This window comes from Choloepus didactylus, chromosome 1, assembly GCF_015220235.1.
Source record: "Choloepus didactylus isolate mChoDid1 chromosome 1, mChoDid1.pri, whole genome shotgun sequence".
Classification (NCBI taxonomy): Eukaryota; Metazoa; Chordata; class Mammalia; order Pilosa; family Megalonychidae; genus Choloepus; species Choloepus didactylus.
Window position 1 is genome coordinate 185,288,765 of NC_051307.1, and position 23,384 is coordinate 185,312,148.

The 23,384-nt window shown below is 42.8% G+C and overlaps 2 protein-coding genes and 1 pseudogene across 3 annotated transcripts in view; 1 reads left to right on the forward strand and 2 right to left on the reverse strand.

Moving 5' to 3' along the window:
- GLB1 (galactosidase beta 1) overlaps positions 1–23,384 on the reverse strand; it is a 92,256-nt gene that overhangs the window by 68,428 nt on the left and 444 nt on the right. For both annotated transcript variants that reach the window (XM_037846674.1, XM_037846680.1), the window contains exons 2-5: positions 7,311–7,480; positions 4,287–4,437; positions 3,703–3,763; positions 2,470–2,564 (exon numbers count right to left, since the gene is read on the reverse strand). In XM_037846674.1, the coding sequence (XP_037702602.1) occupies positions 2,470–2,564; positions 3,703–3,763; positions 4,287–4,437; positions 7,311–7,480 (477 nt within the window). The remainder of the gene's footprint in view (positions 1–2,469; positions 2,565–3,702; positions 3,764–4,286; positions 4,438–7,310; positions 7,481–23,384) is intronic.
- On the forward strand, positions 13,399–13,735 carry LOC119542152 (annotated as a pseudogene).
- Positions 13,894–23,369, reverse strand: TMPPE (transmembrane protein with metallophosphoesterase domain). The gene is made up of 2 exons (XM_037846692.1): positions 23,015–23,369; positions 13,894–21,445 (listed from the first exon to the last, which is right to left on the reverse strand). Exon 2 carries the CDS (start codon positions 21,334–21,336, stop codon positions 19,975–19,977), a length of 1,362 nt encoding a protein of 453 aa, XP_037702620.1. The 5' UTR covers positions 21,337–21,445; positions 23,015–23,369; the 3' UTR covers positions 13,894–19,974.

A 23,384-nucleotide genomic window follows, 5' to 3' on the forward strand; every position in this document is an offset into this window, starting at 1 on the left:
TTTGTTTCATTTCTCTTCTCCCTTTTGGTCAGGAAAGCTTTCTCAATCCCACGATGCCGGGTCCAGGCTCATCCCTGGGAGTCATGTCCCACATTTACACCCCCAGGAGTCATGTCCCATGTAGTGGGGAGGGCAGCGAGTCCACCTGACAAGTTGGCTTTGAGAGAGAGGCCCCATCTGAGCAACAAAGAGGTTCTCTGGGGGTGACTCTTAGGCACAATTATAAATAGGCTTAGCCTCTCCTTTGCAGTAACAAGCTTCATAAGGGCAAGCACCAAGATAGAGGGCTCACTCTGGCTCATTTTTGCCCTGACTGCAGACACACAGCTCCTCTGGGTCCTCCTCAAACTCCAGGGCACCCAGAGGGAGCACCGACATAGTGGACGGAGTAAAGTCATCATTTTCTGCCCTTCGAACCGAATTGAGACAGAGATAGAAATCAGCTTTTACAGAAACCTATACACACAGAAACACTGTCTACCAGTCCCCCGATTCTTTCTTATCCAACACCTAGGCCTCTATTCAGTTCCAGAACCATTTGGCAGGTGTGGTTGTATATACACGTGTGCTGTGACCTCGTGGCAGGCAGGAAGGCATGTGAGGAGGTGGGCAGACTAGAGACACACCTGGTCAGGGATGAAACCAGGTAAAGCACCCCTAGGGCATCACAAACCAAGGCACCAACTAGGAGTTCTGAAAGTCCAGTGGAAACCAGTTAAGTCAACCAGGAAGGCTTCCAATGGAGGGAACATGCAGGAAACTGTACCTTGAAAGACAAGTTGGGCAATCAGGAAAGATGGTGTGCAAATTTTTAACGCTATGAAAAAATGCTTATGACATAAGAACAATGTGAAAAAGGCCAGATAGGAAACTGGTCACTTATTCTGTAAAAAGGAAACAAAGGCTCAGAAAAAGTCTCCTAAAATGCAGTTTCGCTTCTGACAGCTGAGTTTGAGTGACAACTTTTTTCTGCTTCCCTGTATTTTTCTGTACTTACCAATATTCATTCATTCATTCATTTGTTAATCAGGAGGTAAAAATGACTAGGTGGGATTCAAACAGGTAGAGATATGAAGGGCACAGAAGGAGAAAGACGGTAGGGTCACCTGGTAGGATACACTGTCAGGTTAAAGTCATCTGAAGTAGCCAGAGATGAACATAAGAAGAAATGTCCCCAAGACAGTCAACTTTGCTCCTCTCTGCAGAGTTAATATTTGATTACATATTTGCTATCAAAAGGTGGCAGAAAAGTATCGAGCAGACATTGCAAGTGATTCAAGAAGGTGGACTGAAAAAAGAGGAATGCTAAAGAAAACTGGGGACTGGGAGAAAGCAAGAGGAGCTAGCTGTGCAGAGGAAAGACACACCCAAGTGTGGGAATTGAAAACTTTGTCCAGAGAAATGTGGCTTCTACAAGCTTAGCCCAGGGTAGGCTCACAAAGGGTAAAGGGATGAGTGCTGCCTGCACATCCCTCTGTGAACAGCAACCTGGGCTCTCAAGAAGACACCTCCTTCCCCCGAGCCATCTCACAACAAACAGCCCAGCCAGCTCGTCCTCTCACCACCTCATCTGACCTATATCCAGAGGGCAAGAGAATGGCTGTGGGCCCCTCCTCACAATGGCCATCCCTACAAACTGTCCAGAGCACCGCTCATTAGAAAGAAATCTGCACCTCACTCCCTTAGGAAGTGTCACATTAGACTCTCCTTCCCCTTCCGTTTTCCAGGATACAGCCAGTTTTTATATATAACTTTATTCTTTTCAATAAAAGCATCCTTGGTAAATGTCCAATAAACATGGCACTGGGTTACAGCCTTTTCATCTAAATAACTTCACAAACACCAAAATCATTGAAGGCCAAGTGACCCAGTTTTTCATATGGAAAATACTTGCCCTCCAGTATACCCTAAAACACATCAATTCTTTGCAGGGCAAAGAAAACATGGAAGAGGAAGGAGAGTGGGGCAGGAACCGAGAAAGAAATCATAATGACCCCAGTTCACAGCATCCCCTTGCCATACCAATGTTAGCTGACTGCCTGCATAGTGCAGACACCAAAGTGTTTCAGGCCACGCCTCATCCTTTCTTTCAGAATGTGATATGGCACAAGAGAAAGAGAACAGACTACAAGATCAGCAGCTCAGGGTGCAATCTTACTTCTGCCACCTGCCAGCTGGGTGACCCTGGCCACGTCACTTAACCTCTTTGAAATTCTTCATCTAAATGGACAGCATGGTTGGAAGAACTAAATAACATTTGTAGCAAATCCAGCACAGAGCCTAGTTCACAGCAGGTATTAAAAAATGGAAATGCCTACCAAAAATGCAATTTAAATAAAAGTACCACCAATGGCATTATGCCTTAATGAAACAGATTTATGAGGCTCATTTTGCATCATTTTGATCATGGACATAATGTGGGTGGATGGAAACCTTCTCCCACCTGCCCAGACTCATCTCCATGTTTACCTGCACTGTTATAATTGGCCCTCCATTCTGATAGAGAAGAGGTTTCATCTTGGGCAGAAGGACTCCCAACCACTTGTCCACAGCTGCGAGGTAATCTGGAGAACAGGACAGGTTTAACACCATCACACACCTTGTAGAAACACTGACACACTTAATATACTGGGATTGGCAGCACAGATCAGGATATATTAGAGTCAACAGCTACCTTCTGAAATGCAGCAGCTATGTGGAATAAATGTCTGATAAAAGTTGTCATGCAAGGCAGTCACTTCCTCAGCTGAGCTCCTCCATAATATGCCTGGTGTCTGCCTTTGCCACCAGGACACAAAGCCCAGAGCCCTGGAGGCATCCAGTAAGTGTTTGTTGAATGAATAAAAGAGCAGCTGAATGGCATGTCTTTCTCTATATCACAGGAGGGCTTCTTTTCCTTTTTAAAATTAAGTTCTCATAAGTTCTATATTTATATTGTCAAATGGGTATAATAAAATATGTACTTTATAAAGCTGCTAAGGATTAAATGAGATATTTCATGTAAAAACATAATAATACACTAACAGTGCAAAACATAATAAGATTACTACACAAAGAGGGAAATATACAAACGGTGTAGTATGATAAATATATCAGCCTTTACATAGTGTTAGCTACTGTTATGATAATAGTTGTCACGACCACCACCACCTCCAGCATCACTAAGAGAAACTAAAGATTTCAGAAGACAGAAATGCAGAGAAATGGGACCTAATAACTGATCAGTGTTTACAACTAAAATAATCTCTAGTAGTTCAGGAAGACAGGAAAACCTGTCACTCATATATCACTTTGTAAAAGCAGACCAAGAAATAGAAGGCACTACAGCTACCAAGCAATCCAGTGACACCATCTTAGAAACTGCATCTGCCATTTAGAGTAGCCAGACGCTATCACTAGTGCTGTAAGATACTAGGAGCGTAGAAAGAGAAAGCATTAAAGTCAGATGGTCAGCCACAAGTAGGGCTTGGTGCCACTTCAGATACCAGTTTATCAGCAAGATCTGGTCAAATAGTTAAGATAGCCTTATTTTCCACATGTTCAAAGTCTGGTGAGGCCCAATGGTGATGATTAACAATCAGACTTACCCTAAACTTTCAGATGTGTTTGCACAGAACTAGCCCAGCCTTCAAACTAGCTGACCCTTTTGAAATAAATGTCTAACTTTTCATAGGTTCTCCAAAGACATTGGTAATGACCTACCTGGGTCAGAAGAACGGAGAACAATGGATTCTTTCTCTAATAGCCAAGCAGGTAGTCCTCCCTAGGACAGAAAAAAAAAAGTAAAGGGGGAGCCATTTTAATGTCTATTTCATAAAAGGAACTCAGGGGAGATAGAAATTAGCAGTGAGGCAAAAGAGGAAAAGCTTCATGGAAGAGGGGTGTCTGAGCTGGGCTTTGTAACTTTCAGGAAAATTAGAAATCGTAACATAGTAAGAAATGATTTCACTCTACAGTAATGTAATGTTTTGCAAACCAGTCTTTTTATATAGAACACTCCACTTAACTTCAAAACTATGCTCTGAGGTAGACAGAGCAGACACCATTAACCTGGTTTTACGGATGAAGACACTGAGTTATAGTGAGTGACCACCAGGAGGAGAAGCCACGTCTTCTGAACCTTGTCTCTGTCTACCCGGGAGCCTCCCAAAGGTGCAAGACATCCATGCTGGGTACAGACACAGGCTCCACGTTTTCTGGAGTTAGATTCTTATTCAAACTGCTTTAATTCACTTCTCCCTGTTCGCACACACCAGGCAGGCAGTGTGAGGTCTAGCCATACTCACCATGTCCCACTCGGCACAGACGTAGGGCCCAGCCCTCAGGATAACCAGCAGTCCCAGCTCATGAGCCAGCTGAATAAAATGTTCCACATCACTGTCCCCGGAAAACTGGTACTGTCCTGGTCGGGGCTCATGGAAGTTCCAGGGCACGTACCTGCCAAGACACACATAACCCCTTCCTGGACATGTGGCCGAGTGAAGATAAAGGAGGGGTGGAAGCAGGGGACCTTGATAGGACTGCTGCTAATGTGCTGATAGGAGGGAAGAGAAAAACGGGAAGGGTGTTAAGAAAAATGATACAAAACTTGGAAATGAGGCAAAAGGAAGCCTGTATTTCCTTTCAATGTTATATTGGAGCCTTGGCCAACAGGCCCACTCAAGGCTTATATCACTCTGGGGGATATATTCTGCTTCACATATGATTTACTATTGATTAGTGGAAAGACTCTATGAAGTTACAGATTAATTTGTGGGGGTTTGCCCAATAGAGATGCAAATGATTATGACACATAGAAGACCCCAAAGGTTACAGTTTTGTTACCTTTTACGACACTAACCAGCCTTTTCTCTGAAGACAAATTTATTTCAGCTCACCTTTCTTGACTGACTATGTAAACTTCTATTCCTCAGATTCTCCTTTGAATCAGCTTTGCCTTCTGGCCAGTTCTCTTATTAATGAGTTAAAGTTTTAACACATGTTCACTATGTATTTGTTTGTGAATCATGCTTTTAGCTTCTTACAATTATACTCTTCATTAAATATTGGACTGAGGACCTCTTTGCAAAATGGAAAAGCTCAAAACTCCAGATCCCTTACACGAATTTCTGAACTGTCTGCAGAACTGTAAACCCACAGGACATACAAACCTGCTACTTTAATAGCTCCCCAAAAAGAGGCCTTCCTATTTATGAGTTTTCACAGCAGCTCCCCAAGGTAGTCAAAGTTGATGGAAACACATTTAATTTATGAACTGCAAAGAATGCCCACTGCCATTTAATGCTTGCTCTTTAAAAAGAAAAATATACATAAGTGGTGGCATATTAACTTGAAAGTTTATCAAAACAATCTTTACAGAAACTGTAACATAAAACTTTCAACACAGTGTACCCTTTAAAAAAAGCAAATGTATGTATAAATATATATATATGTACCAACACATACAGCATTATTTTAATGTATAAAAATGATACATGTTTGTGTAAGGTTTAGGAAAACCAAAAATATCTTTGTCAAAGTAATAAGAGGTACACTTATTACTTGAAAAATAATTTTTAATAAAAATAGAAAAATATTTATGCAAGTAAGCAAAGAATGGAACTACAAAAATGAAATCAGATATAATGATGGTATTACTATTTGGATGACTTACTATTAGAATTTTAAAAAAGATTTTAAAACATGATCTGGAAAAGAAAATGAATTCCATGTACTTGTTTTGATATAGTTGCATATATATAACCATAGCCTGTTATTTATTACTCTTTTTTAAAGACTTAAAAATTTTGTGAGTATTTTTGGATTACTACTTAAGTGGATTTTAAAGCTCTGTGGGATCTTTAGAAATTTAGTAGTGAATACACAATATCCCCGGTAATTCTTCTCATTGAATTTTCTGATTTTGCTGGGAAGAAATCTTTGCGGGACAAATGGGGGGAAGAATTTATCAGAGTGGTCTCTCGAAGGGGACAGCCAGAGGATGCATGTTAGCCAGTGTTTGATAATGGACCCTTCAGTCAAAGCATGATAATCAGAATATTGTGGAGTCTCATTCCCATTTGTTTGCTAATGTGCACTTCTTTGGGGAATAATGGAGAACTTCCCACGTGGATCCACCAGACTGGGACCTATCACTTTGCTGCAATTGTGTGGAAAAGACAGCAGAATCGGAGGAGCAGCCAGTCTGTGCAAATGTGCAGAAAGCTTTGGTTGGAGTTGTCTTACTAAATTCCCCAGGACCCTCTGAGACAAGTATTAGCAATCCAAGCAGGAGATGAACCCAGAAAGGTGATGCTTCTTGCCCAAATTCATATAGCTAGAAAACAGATTCAAGATTTTAGTCCAGGTATGTTAACCTCTAACCTCAGTGCCCTCCTGATAAAAGATTCTATCAGAAATAACATAGCAGAAGGAAGGTAAAATAACCAAAACCCTCCTACCAGCAACCCTGGCTACCTGCAGCACGGGATACAAATTTAAATATGAAGCCACCCCCTCCCATCACGGAAGTCTCTGACACTCCCTGGCTCCTGTCCTTTTTCCACCATCCCATGACTTCAGAATTTAGAGTGGAAGCTACAGACAGATCCTAAGGTCATTCTGCCAGTGGGCTTAGAACCAGAATAATGAGTGGGATTCTCACTATCTGTCCCAGGAATCTCCCTCTGGTTTTTCTCACCCTTTATCTTTGAAAAGTTATCTGCAATCCACATCAGCACTGCAAAAACCAGAGTGGCCATCTACCCCAACTTTCTTCACTATTAGTCATCTTGCAACAGCAGAAAAGAAGAGATGAGAGATAGCTATTGGGGTAATTCTATGGCTCCGGGTTGTAGAATTAACCCAGCAAGTTCAGCAAGACAAAGCAGGTTTTAGGAATCTATGTAACAAGATGTATTTCCCTAATAATGAAGAGAAGCTATGGCTGCTTACAAACACACTTATGTTCAAATCCTAGCTGGACCCCTGACCAAAGGGAGGACCTTGGGCAAATATCAGCTTCACCTTGTATAAAGTGTCCTATACATGGTTTGTGCTCAATCATTGTTACTTCTCCTTACCTTTTTAAGCCAATATTCATTTTATAATTTCTGGTGACAAAGCTCAAGATTGGAAGAAGTGGTTCCTTGTCTGAAGACACACCAGCCAAGCTCCTGACAAGCCCCCCCACCCCCACCCCCACCCCAAATACCACACTATGTTAGTTCCCATTTTGGAGCAGTGAAATAGCTGCACTGAGAAATGCACCTGTCCCTCTCTCCAGGTATGGATATGCAGGCCCAGGAAAGAGTCAAGTCCCTCCAACTCACGTCTGGATGGCATTCAGCCCAGCCATCTTCATCTTCAGCAGCCGGTCTTTCCAGTAGAAGCAGGGTATGCGGAAATAGTGAATGCTTCCAGAGATGTAGCGAAACCGCTGGCCATCCTTGAGGAAGCAGTTCTGGTCATAGCTGATCTCAAACGTCCTCTGGGAGGCATTCTACAGAGTAAAGATGGGATTGCATGAAAACGTCCACCTTCTGCATTTCAGAAGCAGACCTTTGACAGCAAGCTGGTGACTCCTTGTCTATTTAATTAGCCTAATGTGCTGATGGAGCTTATGCTTGGCTCTGGGCTAAGCCAGGCCTGCGGGACAAGGAACACTGCCTCTCACTCAGCTGGGCCCATTGCGTGCACTCAGGTACCAGAACTCCTCAAGGACTCACGTGCAGGATTCCATAAGGGCTCAGCTTCCAGAGGCCAGCACCTACCTGACAATCCTCACTATCAGACTGAGATGCAGAAGTTGTATCTGCCAAGAAAGAAAAAACTCACTGGAGGTGACTCTTGGTGTTGCAAAGCCCAGTGTGCTGTTCAGGTAGCTTGGGAATGGAAAACACAGACACACACAGACACACAGCCTTGTGGCTGCCACCTTCCTGAGCACTGGATATGCCTCAACGTCAAGATCACTGGGGCTACCATGACCCACTAAGAAAATTCTAAGTGTAACACACAGAACTGAAAGCACCAGATTAGACATCTGAAGTCCTGACGCCTCATCCAAGGTGTTGCTCTAAGTCCTGGAGTGAGCCAGGCAAGTTCCCTCACTAATCCTACATCTCCAGAATGTCAGATGAAACAATCTCTGGGGCAATATTTTTCAAATTATCGGTTGTGATTCAATCTGTGAGTCATGAAATCACTTTGGGTGATGATCAGCACCTTTTTTTTTTTTTTAACTTGAGAGAACAGAAAAAATCAGAGTGCATTGCACATTGTAAAGGAAGTACTCTTTTGTAAAACTTTAGTTATATATACATATGTAGATCTGCATATGCATAGATGTCTGTACTGGGTTGCAAATAAGACCTATTTCTTATGGTCAAATAAAAGAGAAACACTGTTTTGGAGTCACTTCTGGAGCTAAAATGCTGAGATTTGAGAGCAAAGACCTCAAAGGGGAGGGCAGAGTGGATTACTGCCCTCTAGTGGAGAGAAAAACGCTGCACGAGACCATAGGTGAAAAGGGACCAGGGCCTACAAGAAATCAACTTTTAACTCGTGTCTTCCACTCTTGGTAGGATTCCCTGTGCATCTCTGGGCTTTCAAGGGTCACAATACTAGCTTCACTCACAGAAGCATCATGGTCCGAGATGGCCTTAGGGGGATCCCTTGAAGCTGTATCTGGAAGCAACTGTCTGGGCTTGAGTCCCGGGCACCACCACAATCACATGGGGCCTGAAGTCCAAATGGGAGTCCAAGGACTGTGGCTGAAAGTAAAGCAACTCAGAGAACACATCTGGGCAACCGGTGAGTTTTACTGTCTAAGTTACACCTCAATAAAGCTACCAAAAATGAACAAATAATTTAAGAAATTGTTAAAAAAAAAAAATAGGCAAGAATGCCAAGTTACTATCATTTTATTCTCCCATTAATTTCCATCCAAAGGCAAAAATCTCCCAAAGAAATTCACAAAAATAGAAAAATTATTTATTACATTAGGTGCCACAGCAGATGATTTTGAAAACATTCTCACAGTACGTATAGGACTAAGTGTCAAATAAGGGTTTCCCACAAGTTCCAGAAGTTCAGAGGTGGCTCTTGAAGTTAGGGAAATTTGAGGAGCAGGCATAAAGGGAGCAAAGCAGCTTCAGGAACAATTGAGAAAAGTAACGGGCGTTTGTCTAAGGTTTGGAGAAGAAATGATGGTGGCAGGTTGAAGTGGCTCCTGGATGCCAGAAAATGGAATCAGCCTTCATTACCCTCATACAGGGTTACCGCTTTGCCTTCAAACAACCTCAAAGTCTGGCCCAAATATCTCCTTACCATCCCTTACAAATTATTACCAAGCAACTATTATGTGCTGAGTAACCACAGAGGGGAACCAAACAGATATGACCACTGCCCACAAGAAGCTTCCGTCTAGCGTGGGAGAAACCCAAGAATCAGTACAGTGAGGTCCAAGCGGTAAAAGTGAGGGTTAGAGCAGGATGCTGTATGGCAGTAATAAATGCATGTCACCAGGATTGGGGGTGAGGGAAAGTTCCCCAGAGGAAGGAATATTCAAAACTGTGGTTCTCAACCTTGGCTGCACCCAGAATCACCTGCCCAAGCTTTCAAAATTATCGAAGTCAGGCCTGACCCCTAGAGGTTCAGACTTTAATTGGTCTTGGGTGGAGCACAGGCGTTAGTATTCTTAAAAGCTGCCCAGATGACCTAGCGTGCCCGAGAATGAGGAGGAGGAGTTAGCCCACCGAATAGTGACACGAGTGAGGGCTGGCAGCACAGAAGGCAGGACCACACGTGAGGATCCAGTAAAGAGGAGCCTGACAGGCTGCTGAAGTGGAGGAGACAGGCAGGGCCCAGACAGAATGAACCCTGAAGGCCATGTTCAAGAGCCTGGGTTTTTATATGAAGAGGTATGGAGAACAATTTAAATGGAAGAATAATAGGATCAGATGTGTTGTGTATTTATTTTTAATTGAGATGAAACTCATGTTACATAAAGTTAGCCAGTTTTAAGTGAACAATTTGTGGCATTTAGTACATGCACAGTGTTGTGAAACCACCACCTCAATCTAGTCCCAAAACATTTCCATCGTTCCAAAATAAAAACTCACCCTGATTAAGGAGTTTCTCTCCCACCCTTCTCCCTGTAGCCCCTGGCAGCCACCAATCTGCTTTCTGTCTCTATGGATTTATCTACTCTGGATATTTCATATAAATGGAATCATAGTATGTGACCTTTTGTGTCTGGCTTCTTTAGCATGAAGTTTTGGAGGTTCAGATGTGTTTTTAAACACTCAGCAAAAAAGGAAACAGAGACATGGACCACAGTAGCGGAAGCAAGGCAGGCAGTGGACTGGAGTTAGAACCCACGGGCCCAGTGGTTGCTAGATGTAGGACACAGGAGCTAACATAAAGAGGGTCTGGTGGCTTCAGGTGGGAAAATTTGAGAATAGGAAACAAAACAAAAAAAAAGAGAGAAAGAAAGCCAGAAAAAGAGAGAGACAGACTTAAGAGACATCTGCCTGGAGATGGGGGGTGGGGAGATGAGATGCATGGATATTAAAACCTATGAGTTCATAATGATACACAGAAAAAAAAAATCATTGGTCATTGTGCTGGTTTGGAGCTGTTATGTACCCCAGAAAAGCCTACGTTCTTTTAATCCACTCTTGTGGGTGGGACCTTCTGATTAGGTTGTTTCCATGGAGATGTGACCCCACCCATTCAAGGTGGGTCTTAATCCCCTTGCTGGAATCCTCCAAGAGAAGATAAAAGGCAGAGAAGTTCTCTGGAGAGAGCTCAGAGAAGATAAGGGAGAAACTCCCAGAGGCATTTTGGGGAGTCATTTTGAAACCAGAACCCAGGAGAGAAGGGCCAGCAAATGTTGCCATGTGCCTTCCCATGTGACAGAGGAACCCTGGATGCCATCGGCCTTTCTTCAGAGAAGGTATCGTCCTGTTGATGCCTTAACTGGGACATTTTCATGGCCTTAGAACTGTAGAATTTGTGAACTAATAAACCCCCATTATAAAAGTCAATCCATTTCTGGTATATTGCATTTCAGCAGCTTTAGCAACTGGAAGAGTCATCTTTTGTGATTGCTAGAGTACCAACTCACTATACCACAAAATGATAAATAGAGAGTCATGCAGTTTACCTCCCTTTCACATAAAAACTCTATTTCAAGGTAACCAAAAGTTTACAAGGAGAAATTCTTCATAGAATTCCAGCTAATAAATGCAGAAGGAATGATAGAATCTGAAAAGTCCCCCTTTCATGACTCAAGGGATTTAAGTTATAATCATTAGTGGATGCTAAAACCATTAGAAAGATTGATGAAAATTTTAGAAGGAAGAGGTCAAGTAGATTCCACATGACCCCCTGCTCAATCTCAGCCTCACTAAAAGCCAAACAATTAGATATTATGACCCTCATGTTGTAATTCAAAAGAAAGTACCCAATGATCCTCATTTTGAACCTGACTCTACATTGAACCTAAATCTAATTATACTACAGGAAAACAATAATCCATATCTAAAATAATGGGCATTCTAAAACTCAAATGATCTAGTTGCTCCAACAAAACAATCTAACTATTTTAAAAACTTTTTAAAAGGGGGTATTGTTAGAAAAATAAAAGAGAACTTAAGAGGCATGACAACCTAATGCAGTATGTGGACCCAGGTTTGGATCCCAGTTCTAACTAACTGTAAAACAACAATGTTGAGATAGAAAAATTCTGTATATAGACTGAGCATTAGATGGTATTAAAGAATTACCATTAATTCTGTTAGGTGTAAAATGGCATGATGACTACATAAAAGGAAAAAAGTTCTCATCAGTTAGAGATGCATACCAAAATATTTATGAAATGACAGACCAAAAAGATTAAGAGAAAACAAAAGGAGTAGAGGGCATGTACAGCAAAATTGATCACTGTTGTAGCTGGGTGATGGATAAATGGGTATTCTATGTCTCTGTATGTTTGACATTTTCCATAGTACATATGTATTTTTAATGCATGTATCCTTTCCCTAAGATTTACCCAATGGATGTACTTTAAAATGCACAAAAATTTTAATTCAACACTGTAGTAAAAATCTGATGTAAACCAAATTGCCCTTCAAAAGTAGAAGGTTAAAAGAGAAATTAAAATAAATATCCAACAAAAAGACTTGTAGAATGTTCACAGCAGCTTTATTCATAAGTGTACCAAACTGAAAAGAACCCAAATGTCTATCAACAGAAGAATAAACTGTGGTATATCCTTATGATGGAATACTATTCGCCAATAAAAAAGAATGAACTATTGATACTGGCAATGACATGGATAAATCTCAAAAATGTTAAGCTGAGTAAAAGAAAGCTTACACAAAAGGGTTCATGGCATATAAGCCCATTAATATTAAGTTCTAGAGCAGGCAAATCTAATATATAGTAGAAAAAAAATCAGTAGAGTTGTTGCCTTTGGGAGAGTAGGGACAGGTATTGCTTGGGAATTTTCTGGGATGACAACAGTGTTCTATATCTGGATAAGGTGTTGGACTACACAGGTATATGCATTTGTCAAAACTCATCAAATGGTACACTTAAGATCTGTACATTTCATTGTATGTAAATTTTACCTTAAAATTAAAAGAAAAAGGAACTATAAACAAATATTGATCTCTAGTTAATGATTCACATGCTGAAGTATTTTGGGGGAAATGCACTGATGTCAGCAACTTACTTTGAAATACACCCAAAAAACAAGATGGAAGGAAGGATTAACAGATGAATATGTTAATGGTAGAATCTAGATAGCATAAAATTCTTTTGCCTCTTCTATATGTCTGAAAATTTTTCCTAATAAAATGTTGACACAAATAGAAAAGTGGACAGGTGAGATAAATTACAGTATTGGTGGTGTAAGAATAGATAGATAGATAGATAGGTAGATATAGATACAGATATAGATATAGATAGATAGATATGATAAAACATGTAGCTCTTGAGAGTAATGAGGTTCCTGCACCCTGAGATCGCTTCCTTTACTAATGTGGAAAGATATCCAATTACTATAGGGTGAAAAGAAAGGGTAGAGAAGAGGGTTTTTAAAAAATATACATACATAAATATAAATATCCTGGTGTAGTTCCTTTGGTCCTCTGCTCTGCCCATCTCTAAAGTCATCTGCAGCTCGCAGGTACAGTCCTAGTGAGCTCAGTACGCTTGGTGATGACGGCATTTGAAAGAAGTGTGCACTCATGTCTTTTCACTTCCTGCCCCAGTGTCACGGGCATCTGCTCAACTTAGGAGCCCAGGAGGGCTGGGGAGTCCATGCCCCTGAGAGCAACCATCCACCAAGAAGGGACAGAAAGGTGGATTGCTCTTGGTTGGGGGCTGACACGTACCTTAGGCAAGGAGATGGTGATTGTAAAGACAAAAAAAGTAACAATCAGCTCTAGGTTTCAACTCATTAAGAGAAGTGAAAAGCACATGCTGGGGTACACGTAGATCCCAAAAATGATCAAGCAAGGGACAGTGAAACCGGTCATGCTCGCCAACAACTGCCCAGCCTTGAGGAAATCCAAAATACAGCACTATGCCATGTTGGCCAAAACTGGTGTCCATCACTACAGAGGAAATAATGTTGAACTGGGCACAGCATGCGGAAAATACTAGAGTATTCACGTTGGCTATCATTGATCCAGGTGATTCTGATGGCAACAGAGCCATGCCAGAACAGACTGGCGAAAAGTAAATGATATAAAAATGTTCTTGAACAAAACTGACTCAGGGGAGAAGGAAAGAAGGACGGTCCCTTCAGAGTTTATTCCCTCAAAATGCAAATAATGCAAAATCTACTCCAAAGTCCTGTGTGTAAATCCCGCCCCTTCTAAATTAATTGGCACAGAAATGTAATACTGAAGAGCCACAGTTTATTTAACACTTGCAGGGATGTGGTAGCATTAGTATGTACAATGCATGAGATCACAGAAAACTTAAAATCTAAAAAAAGTCCATGCAAAGCAAAGCCTACATCTTCCCAAGCCCCCCATGTACATAATGCATGTCACACCAGAGAGAAAAACACAGCAGTACTAATAAAACACCCTCAGGCCAAATACATATCAGGCCCCTAATACTGTCAGTGAATTTTTTAAAAGCTATTTACTCAGCTTAGATTATTTAAGCAGGAAATAAGCATCTCTTTAGAAAACATTAAACATAACATCGATATTTACATCATCAAGTAATGAGAACATTCCCTTCCCCAAGTTTCCTAGTCCTAGGGACTGTCAATCATCATATTTGCATTACTTGTGCACATTCTTCTAGAATAAAGAAAAAGAGTTCAGTGGTATCACAGGTCATGCTGATATCCACAGCTGATCTGTCTTCAGGTCCCTCCTAATACTCTGGTACACACCTACTCGCTTGTTCTCCATCCCCTGCACCCAACCCACCTTATACACCCTTTCCACTCAGCCCACAGGCCTGGGAGTCTTGGGAATTCCTATCGTGAGCTGATCAGCTCTGGGGTGGCAGAGACCCCATCTTCCTAGCTCGCTGGCACCCTAGGGCGGAGGGAAGGGGGACTGAGAGGAGGGAAGGGGAGGGGTATTCGCTCACCATGGGCTTCTCAGACCCCTTAGCGCACAGAAGAGAAAGAACATTTCAGTTGACTAGAAAACATACTTTGAGTATGCCAGAGCAAAGAGTCTTTACAACTTCAAATATCACAGGATCACTAATTACAGCAGACATGCTGAAGAAGCAGCAAAACCACCTCAGGGAAGGGTGAAAATCAAGTTTTGGTTACAGAGGGATTGGTGGATGACCTGCTATGGCTTAATCATTCTATTTTTATGAATGTTTACATATGCCTATCTTGTTCCAAAATAGATTTTTTTCCAGTAATCCAAAAGACTGGATAAAGAGTGAAACAGGAAGGAAAATGGCAAATTAGAAGAGAAACAAGGCCATGGTGCTGGAACAGTTGCCGATCCTCACGGACTCACTGAGATTTACTGACTTAATTCTTCCCCCTCACCTCAGAGAAAGGTAAATGCAGTTTAAAAAGCAAAATTAAATTAAAAAAAAATACATAAAACTCTTAAGAATTAAAAACAAACAAACCTAACTTCACACACAGTAAAGAATTTAAGTTACTTTGAAATAGTCTTTTGACTATATTTCAGTTTTGCATAAAAATAAATCTTAAACTGTACTGAAGGGGGGAGAAAAACTGCATCCAGTAAGTTTAATCTTAGTAATAATATTGATGTTATTTTGAATCTTTAATATACATAGTAAGATAAAATAGATAAGTAATGTCAGGTTGTTAGGAATCAAAGTTTTAAGGGTAAAAGAGAAACAAACATAAAATCAAAGAGAATTAAGTAAAAACCTGTAATCTATTTTAATTGAAAACACTAGTAAAAACTTATGATTCATTTTTCTCTAAGACTATACTTTTTTCCCTAGCACTACCTACTGAAACTTAAAAATGATACCACCAGTAGCAATTAGCTCCTCTAACACCTATATGTGATCTCTCAATATTTCCCATTAAAAGGAACCAGGGCTACTCCTTTACTTAATCCAAGTCTGGGGCAGAATATATAAAAGATAACCTATGACTATCAAAAACTATTAGGGTCACATCAAAATGATGTAGAAGCCAATCTGAAGGGGCTCCAACTGGTCAAAGTAAGTACATCAAAAGATTTTATCAATGTGATGGATTGAAGCACATCAAACATTTAAAAGATATGTAAATTCATAATACACCCACCCCCTCAAAAAAGGAAAAAAAAAAAAACTTTATTCGTTATCTTTGCTAGGGCACTAACTCATTCTGACAATTGATAAAGGGGAAGAACCAAGCATCTAATTTGACTTTATTATAAGATTTTTACAATCCTAAACAACTGATGAGGAACGTTCTTTATAGAAGAACCACAGCTAATAAATGTAAGAGAAACAATAGAATTTATAAGGCAACATTTTGCAACCTTTAGTGAAATAAGTACTCAGTGGCTACTAAAACATGAGATGAAAAGATGAAGAACTTTGTAGTGGAGGGGTCCCGGTGACCACAGCTGAACCCAATGGTCAGTCTTAGCATCACTGAAAGCAGCATGATCCAATCCCGGTGGGTAACTGGAAGTACCCAGCACCACCTATGAAGGCTTCCTACGAAAAGAGAGGAAAAGTTGAACCTGAATCTCATCCAGGCTCAGCTCTAACTTCCACTTTGCAGGACATTTAAGTGGTAGAGGAGCATGTTAGTCAACACTGCAATCTAAAATACAGGAAATTTAAAAATATATGACCCAGGTAACACGAACAAATAAATGACATAAAATAAAGGAGGGTGGGGGTAGGGAATTGTCACAGATCTAAGAAACATATCAAACACAATATTTGGTCCTTGTTTTTAGATCCTGTTTCAAACAAAAGAACTGTAAAACAAGGTAATTGAGATAATCAGGAAAAACTCAACACTGGCTGTGTATCTGATGATAAACAGATACCCAGTATTTAGTATTTGAAATAAACAGAATCACTGTTTATTTCCTTGGATACGATGGTGGTATTGGGGTCATGTTTTTTAAAAAAGGGTACAAGCTGAAGTATTTTCAAGTGAAATTATATGTTTTCTAGGATCAAAAAGAAAAGAAAAATAGTGTGGGATGTGGGTAGGTAAAAAAGAACAGCAGAATGGTCCCAGGTTTTGAAGTCGGGTGATAAGCACACAGGTATTCAGTATGCTGTTCTCTCTACTCTATAAAAATAAAATTTCCATAATAAAAAATTTAAAACAAAATATGAAAAAAAGAATGGATGGATAGATGTTTGGAATGGATGGTAGAAGGATTAATTTATTGAGATTAATTTTATAATGTTAGCATCATACCACATATGCTATTTTTAATTTTTAAAAAGCATTAAATTTCACTTTTACCTGTATTTAACAGATTAAAAAAAAAAAGAAACTGAAATGAAATTAAAAGAATTATCAAGCTTTAAGTATATGTTTCTTATCACCTCTTCCCAGCCACAAACATAAACAAAACAAGGAAGGGAAATGGGTTAAGAATTGGAAGTAGAGGTACAAAGGCTGCCACAGAGAACAGGGCAAGATCAGGACATTAATGGAGAAATTTCTGCTGAGGAACTTTCACCAGGCCAGGAAATACAACCCAAGTGTGAAAAGGGTATTGACAGCTGTTTCTTGGATTCATAGGATGGCCTTGTTTTATTTCTGTTACAGCAGTCAAGCAAGGTCTTTAGAGTGGATGGATGAAATGATGGCATTCAAGAGAAAGAAAGGAAACAAAGAGGCAAGATAAAAACAGGACTTGAGGACAGCTAATCTCATCAATCTCAGGGCACTGATGAAAAAGATCCAAAGTCAAGAAACCCACAAATACAGCAAGAGAGTCAATGCTACCAGTTCCAATGCGGGCAGCAGGATCTGCCCAACGTGTCTAATCTAGTGTAATCCAAAACAAAAGAGAACTAAGAGCCAATAAAAATGATCCAAAAAATGGAGTTGGGTTACAAATAGTGAGTGTTTGCAAGAGTGGCCCCGCTGAGGCCAGGAGGGGTGGTGAGCAGTGCATGGTGCCATGGAGAAGGGAGCACGATGGAGGGAATTGGGGAACATCAGCTCTGGGCCACCAACCTGGGCAAGGCACTTCCCCTCTCCTACAATCCCACCATCTGCAAAATCTGTTATAAAAAAAAGATTCTCCAGGATCCCTTCCCAGGCTCTGAAATTCTACTATTTCTCTCCAAACTCTTTGCTGGCTTTAAGGATGATTAAACAAAAGGAGGGGGGTGGTAGGGAAAACACTGAAATCTTGACTCAAACTTACATTTTGAACTTGACTGGGTGGCCCACTGTCAGATACCTTGGCTGCTAGGGAACAGAAGGGAGTAGTCTCCAGGATCCCCCACAGACCCCATTATATACCAGTGGACAGGGAGGAAAATGGGCTCTGGCCAGGCAGAGTGTGCACAGAAGACATTAACACAGGCAGGGAAAAACAAAACCCCAGCAGTTGCTGCTTTGACAAATCCACTGGGTGGCCTGCTGCCCACTCACATTCCCAGCATTGGCTGCTCCATCAATTCCCTTGGCATCTGTGTTCGAGACTTACAGGGAAGGGCTCCTTAGCAAAGACTCCAAAGGGATGTTTAAAAATCAACATAACATGGCACTGGGTGCTTTCTGTGTGCACTGTGTCATGTACAACTCATGCTCCATGTCTTAATACCTGCCCAACAAAACAATCTTGAGGTAGATACAATAAATATACCCATTTTATGGTTCAGGAAAACAGAGGCTCAGCAAGGTCAAGTCACTTGCCCAACCAGTGGGTGGTAGGGTGGGCCTCCTCGTCAGAGTGCACATATCTGCTTCCTGTTGGAAAAAGACTCTTAGTCACAAAAAAAAAAAAAAAAAAAAAGCAAAAAAAAAAAGGCAATGCCAGGCCCAGGTCCTCAGTTTTCTGAGATGATGCAGTGAGGTGTTTCTGAACAGGAGTGGATCTTTTCCATCCCACGGCCAGGCCAATAGGGGTGGGTCGACTCCAGACTCAGTCACCCTTGCCTGTCCTGCAAGTCTCCATGCCAGCAGAGATGGCTCTACCAGTCTGTGGCCAGAGCCCAAGGGCAGCTCTTAGGAGGTCAAGCAGGTTGGTTGGAAGCTGCCCAGTGGGAAGGACAGACCCAGCATTCCACAGCCAGAGCTGAGTGGGAGGCAAGCCACTCCCCATTCAAGCCTCAACTTCCCCATTGGTAGAGAATGAACTTCTCAGCTTCTCTCCCAAACCAGACCCCAACCTGGAGAGAGGGAGCAGTTCCAGTGTCCTGACTCCTCTTAAAACGTAAGAGACATCCTACAGGCAAAGTAGCTGACTACCCCCAGGCCCTGGTCTATGTAATTATGGGGAGACTGAACTCAGCCTTAAGCAAATCATTTGGAAAGAGCATCAGGCTCTTGTTCCTTCTCTTTACAAAATTAACTTGCATTTGAACCCTGCACTCACCAGTAACAGATACAGACACTTAACCCTCAGACAGCTGAAAAAACACTTTTATTGGGAGATAGAAGACCTGGTTTCTAGCCCTGAATCACCCACATGCCTTGTTACATTGCCAGTGCTCTCCCTCTCTTTGCCTCAGTTTCCTCATCTTCATGTGGGGAAAAGTAGCCAGTCTCCAATTACCTTACCCAGGTGTTAAAATGAGATGAAGGAGGCAAAAACAAAACAAAACAAAACAAATCCTGAATTCCTAAGCAGCAATACTATTACCATCACCTACCACAGGGCTCGTATTTCTTTCTGCCTTCCCCCAACCCAAGGCTCAGGAGTCCAAACAGCAAAACAGCATCACTCACGGCCTGGCACAGGTTGAGTCCTGCACTCCAGCAGATTCTGCTGATGCCCACAATAAAGGCAACTCTAATAGGGCCAAAAGGGAAAAGAAGCCAGAGGGCCCCGTATCTGACGCCTCTCCCAAATTACTTAGCAACACAGCTCCCTCTGCAGAAAAGCTCTGGATCAATGATTCTGGAAGAAGCCTAAGTCCTAAAGATGGTTTTAAAACACCAAGAGGAAAATTTTCCTGCCCCTTCCTTACTTCCTACTCCTACTTCCTATAAAGTGACCCTATGTTCTGGTTCATCCCTGTGAACTCTGCATAGGAGAAGGGCTTCATTTAACACCATCTGGAAAGAACATGCACGTTCTATGCATATATATGACTGTAGCTGCCTCACAAGTGCATATAAAAAAGCACTGGCCATCTGAAGAGTTAATCAGTCTGAATTTTCCAGGCAGTTCTACCAGAGATCACATCACACCAGGCTTATGTTCAAGGCTGTGTGGGCAGGGCTGGGCAAGAAAGGCTGGAGGGGATAAAGCAGGCAAACCACTCTGAAGAGGGAAGGAGAGGGCGAAGGGTGAGAGCAGAGAGGAGTCCTCAGGGATCCCACTGCAGGAGGAGCTCCGTAATCTCCGCCCTGCTCCCCAACCTCATGGGTATTCCATAGTAGGCAGTGCCTGGGCTGACATACACAAAAGTGGTCTGGGCCACTCTGTAGAGGCCTGCAAAGAAGGGGTTCAGGAGATAGACTGCCACGTTCAAGGGGAAGATTTGGCCAGCATGTGTGTGCCCAGAAAGGATGAGGTTAATATCTGGCCGAGCCTGGAGGGCTCTCTTGGCAGCCAGGGGCTGGTGAGCCAGCAGGATGGTGGTGTGGTCTGGGCTGCAGCCCTCCAGTGCCTTGACGAGATCCATGCCATGGCCAGAGTAGTGCAGAATATCAGCTTCAATATCGTCCACTCCAGCCAAGCAGATCCAGTCGTCACCTTCACCACCACCACCACCACCACCACCACCACTTTGGGCCCCTGTGGCAGAAATCTTCACGTTCTCATTGTGAAGGGGCTGCACATGCAGGGATTCGAGTAGTGCAAACCAATTACTGACGTCCGACGTGTAGTACTCATGATTGCCCGTGACAAAGTAGGTGCCCAGACGTGAACGAAGCTGGCCCAGGGGAGAGACCGCCGTCCGCAGGACCGAGGCTTCCGAATCAGAGAGGTCACCCACGATCACCGTGACGTCTGGTTCTAGCACGTTCACCATCCTCACGAACATCTCCATCTTGGTCCTGCCCACCGTGGGGCCCAAGTGAATGTCTGAGAGGAGCACAATCTTGAGGTTTTTCATAGCAGGGGGCAGCTGATGGATAGGCACCTCCACAGTTTTCACAGCCGGGGGCTGGGCAGCGTTCAGGAGCCCAAGCACGCTGAGCATGGCGGTCACCGCCACTGCCAGCGCGGGCCTGAGTGCCAGTTTCCTTGTCTTGTCAAGGCTGCTGACAGCCCTGCCACTGCGCCAGGCCAAGAGCTGGTAGGCCTGCTCCATGCCACTGAGGATGCAGAGAAAGAAGAGCATGATGATGTAGGCCCCCAGGCAGGAGTAAGCAGCCAAGGAAAAGAGGTAGGGCTCCTCGGCCACTAAAAAAAGCATGGTGAAGAAACTGGAGTGGGCCAGGGCCAGAAAAGCCATGACAACTATCTTCCAAAGTCGAAAGCAGGCCGACTCCGCAACGGGGGAGTGGCAGAGGTTACTCACTGTGCTACGCCAGATGTACAGGGAGCCAATGAGCATGAGCGAGTTGACAAAGAGGGCAAGCTGCAGGCGGAAGAGCCAACGCCAGGCCCTGAGCTCAAGGCTCCCTGCCAGATAGGAGCGGGAGACGACCATGGACCCGAAGACAGTGCCAGCAGCGAGGGCGGCCTTCACCCCCAAGGAAAGCTGCCTGAAAGACGCCATTTTCTCTGCTCCTAGGAGGGTGCCCCACCAATCCTGTGCCGGCAGGCTCTGGGAGGTGAGTTCCTTAGAAAGGACAGAGGCCAAGGACAGGTTTCCAGGTCAACTCCGCCTGCAACCAGGAACTGGCATCAGCTTTATGGAATATTAGAGCATCCTTGCCCCCATTCAAAACCTGAAGGCCACTTCGTTGGCCCAACCCGCCTAGAATCCGAGCCACCCAAATATATCAGTGACTACTCTTTATTATTAAATTACAAACACACAGGATTGTGATATGATGGGCAGTTTTCATTTTCTTACTGTTTTCTGTATATTTAAACTTCCCTCACAATAAGTTTAAAACTTCTTTTATAATAAGAAAGCACATTATTCTGTATCAGCGGTTCTTAAAGTATAGTCCTAGGACCCTAGGATATCCATGAACTCAAAACTATTTTCATTAGCAATATTAAGCCACCACTGCTTTTCCCATTCTCATTCTTTTATGAGTATATAACAGAGTCTTCCAGAGGCTACAGGACACGTGATGTCACAACAGACTGAATGCAGAAATAGATATGGAATTTGTCTATCTTCTATTAAGACAAACATTAAAGAGATTTGCAAAAATGTAAATCAATGCCAGTCTTCCCCCTAAAATTTTTAGGGTAATTTTGTTATTTTTCATTAAAAACATGTTGATTTTGTTCAAATTTAATGGATAAATTATTTTAAAATAAATTAATAACTATTTTTTAAAATTTCTTAGTTTTAATTTCTAATATGGTTAAAGTTTGAGATCCACAGTTCTAAATAGGGAATATAAGGGAATAATGGAAAGCTAGCCAAGACCAACAGGTATCTTTGTTCAGTTCTATGTGCTAAGAGGGATCACCTAGGCACCTGGCCTAAGAATCCCGAGGGTGAAGCCAGCCTCCCTGTGTGGGACTGGGGAATGGCAGCCACTGAGCACCCACCTGCTGAATTGCTGCCCAAGATTAATGAGTAACCGTCACCCAGGAGGCTGCCCTGTCCACCATCTCCTCATTCGGAAATCCTTACCTTTCCACTCCACCCCACATTGGTATTGATTAAAATCTGCCTTTCCCTGCTTGTTCTGCCACTTTTCCCTTTAATTGTTCCCCAATTCCTCACCAGAAGTCCCCACGCCTGGCTAGCTCTGACCCCAGGGTTCCTCCAAGCCTCCCAGATCTTTCGGTACAAAAGTTGGAGTCACGGAACCACAGACAGTGAAGGGGAAGGAGAGAGGAGAGCAAATATTCAATTTGAAGTGACCTTTCCCCCAAATGTAAATGTTTTGTAATAACTGTTTTCCAAGTACTTAAGATTTTCAATCTTGGTTGACTTTGACTTTTCTCTGTCCTAAGCACCTTATTGAAAGCCTTTTATCAAAGGGTGTAATTTACAAGTCAAGGGATCCACATTCCACCATCTTCTACTAAAAACATCCCAGACTTAGCACTCCCAAGCTCTGGTGGAATCAGTTGGCTCACTGAACGTGTAGAGGGACAGATGCCGTTTCAACCACCTACTCTCCTCTCCCGGGGTGTTGCCGACCTTCCTAGCAGAGCTTCAGAGGCCGCTCGGGGTCACTGCCTGGGTATCGAGCCTCAGCCTTGGTTAGGCTGAGTCTGTCAACTCCTCTCCGCCGCCGAACACGCGCGCCCCCGCACCTCACCTACTCGCTCCGCCAGACTCCTTCCGTGAACGCTGCCGGCCACCTGCACCTGCTCCCTGCCCACCCTCAACCGCCAAACCAAGGAAAAGGGTCAGACGAATGAGATTAGAAATCCAAGTCCAAGAGCAGGCGGCGGGGAGTGACGAGGAGACGACATGTTTCAAAAGGGAGAACACCCCAAAGGAAAATAACCCAATGTTTCATTGCAGGGGCCTCTGCTGAGCCGATTTTCTCCTTCCGGATCGCTCCGCACAGCACGAACTGGACAAGGGAGGGCGCCCCAAGCCAGAGCCGGAGGCGTCCTCCAATAACCCGCGCTATTGGGAATCCCCCTCCCGGAAAACTTCAAAGCTGGAAAGGTTTGGGGCGC

What these genes read in the sequence shown, in the direction of transcription:
- TMPPE (XM_037846692.1), bottom strand. Translation starts at nt 21,336, where the DNA reads ATGGCGTCTTTCAGGCAGCTTTCCTTGGGGGTGAAGGCCGCCCTCGCT.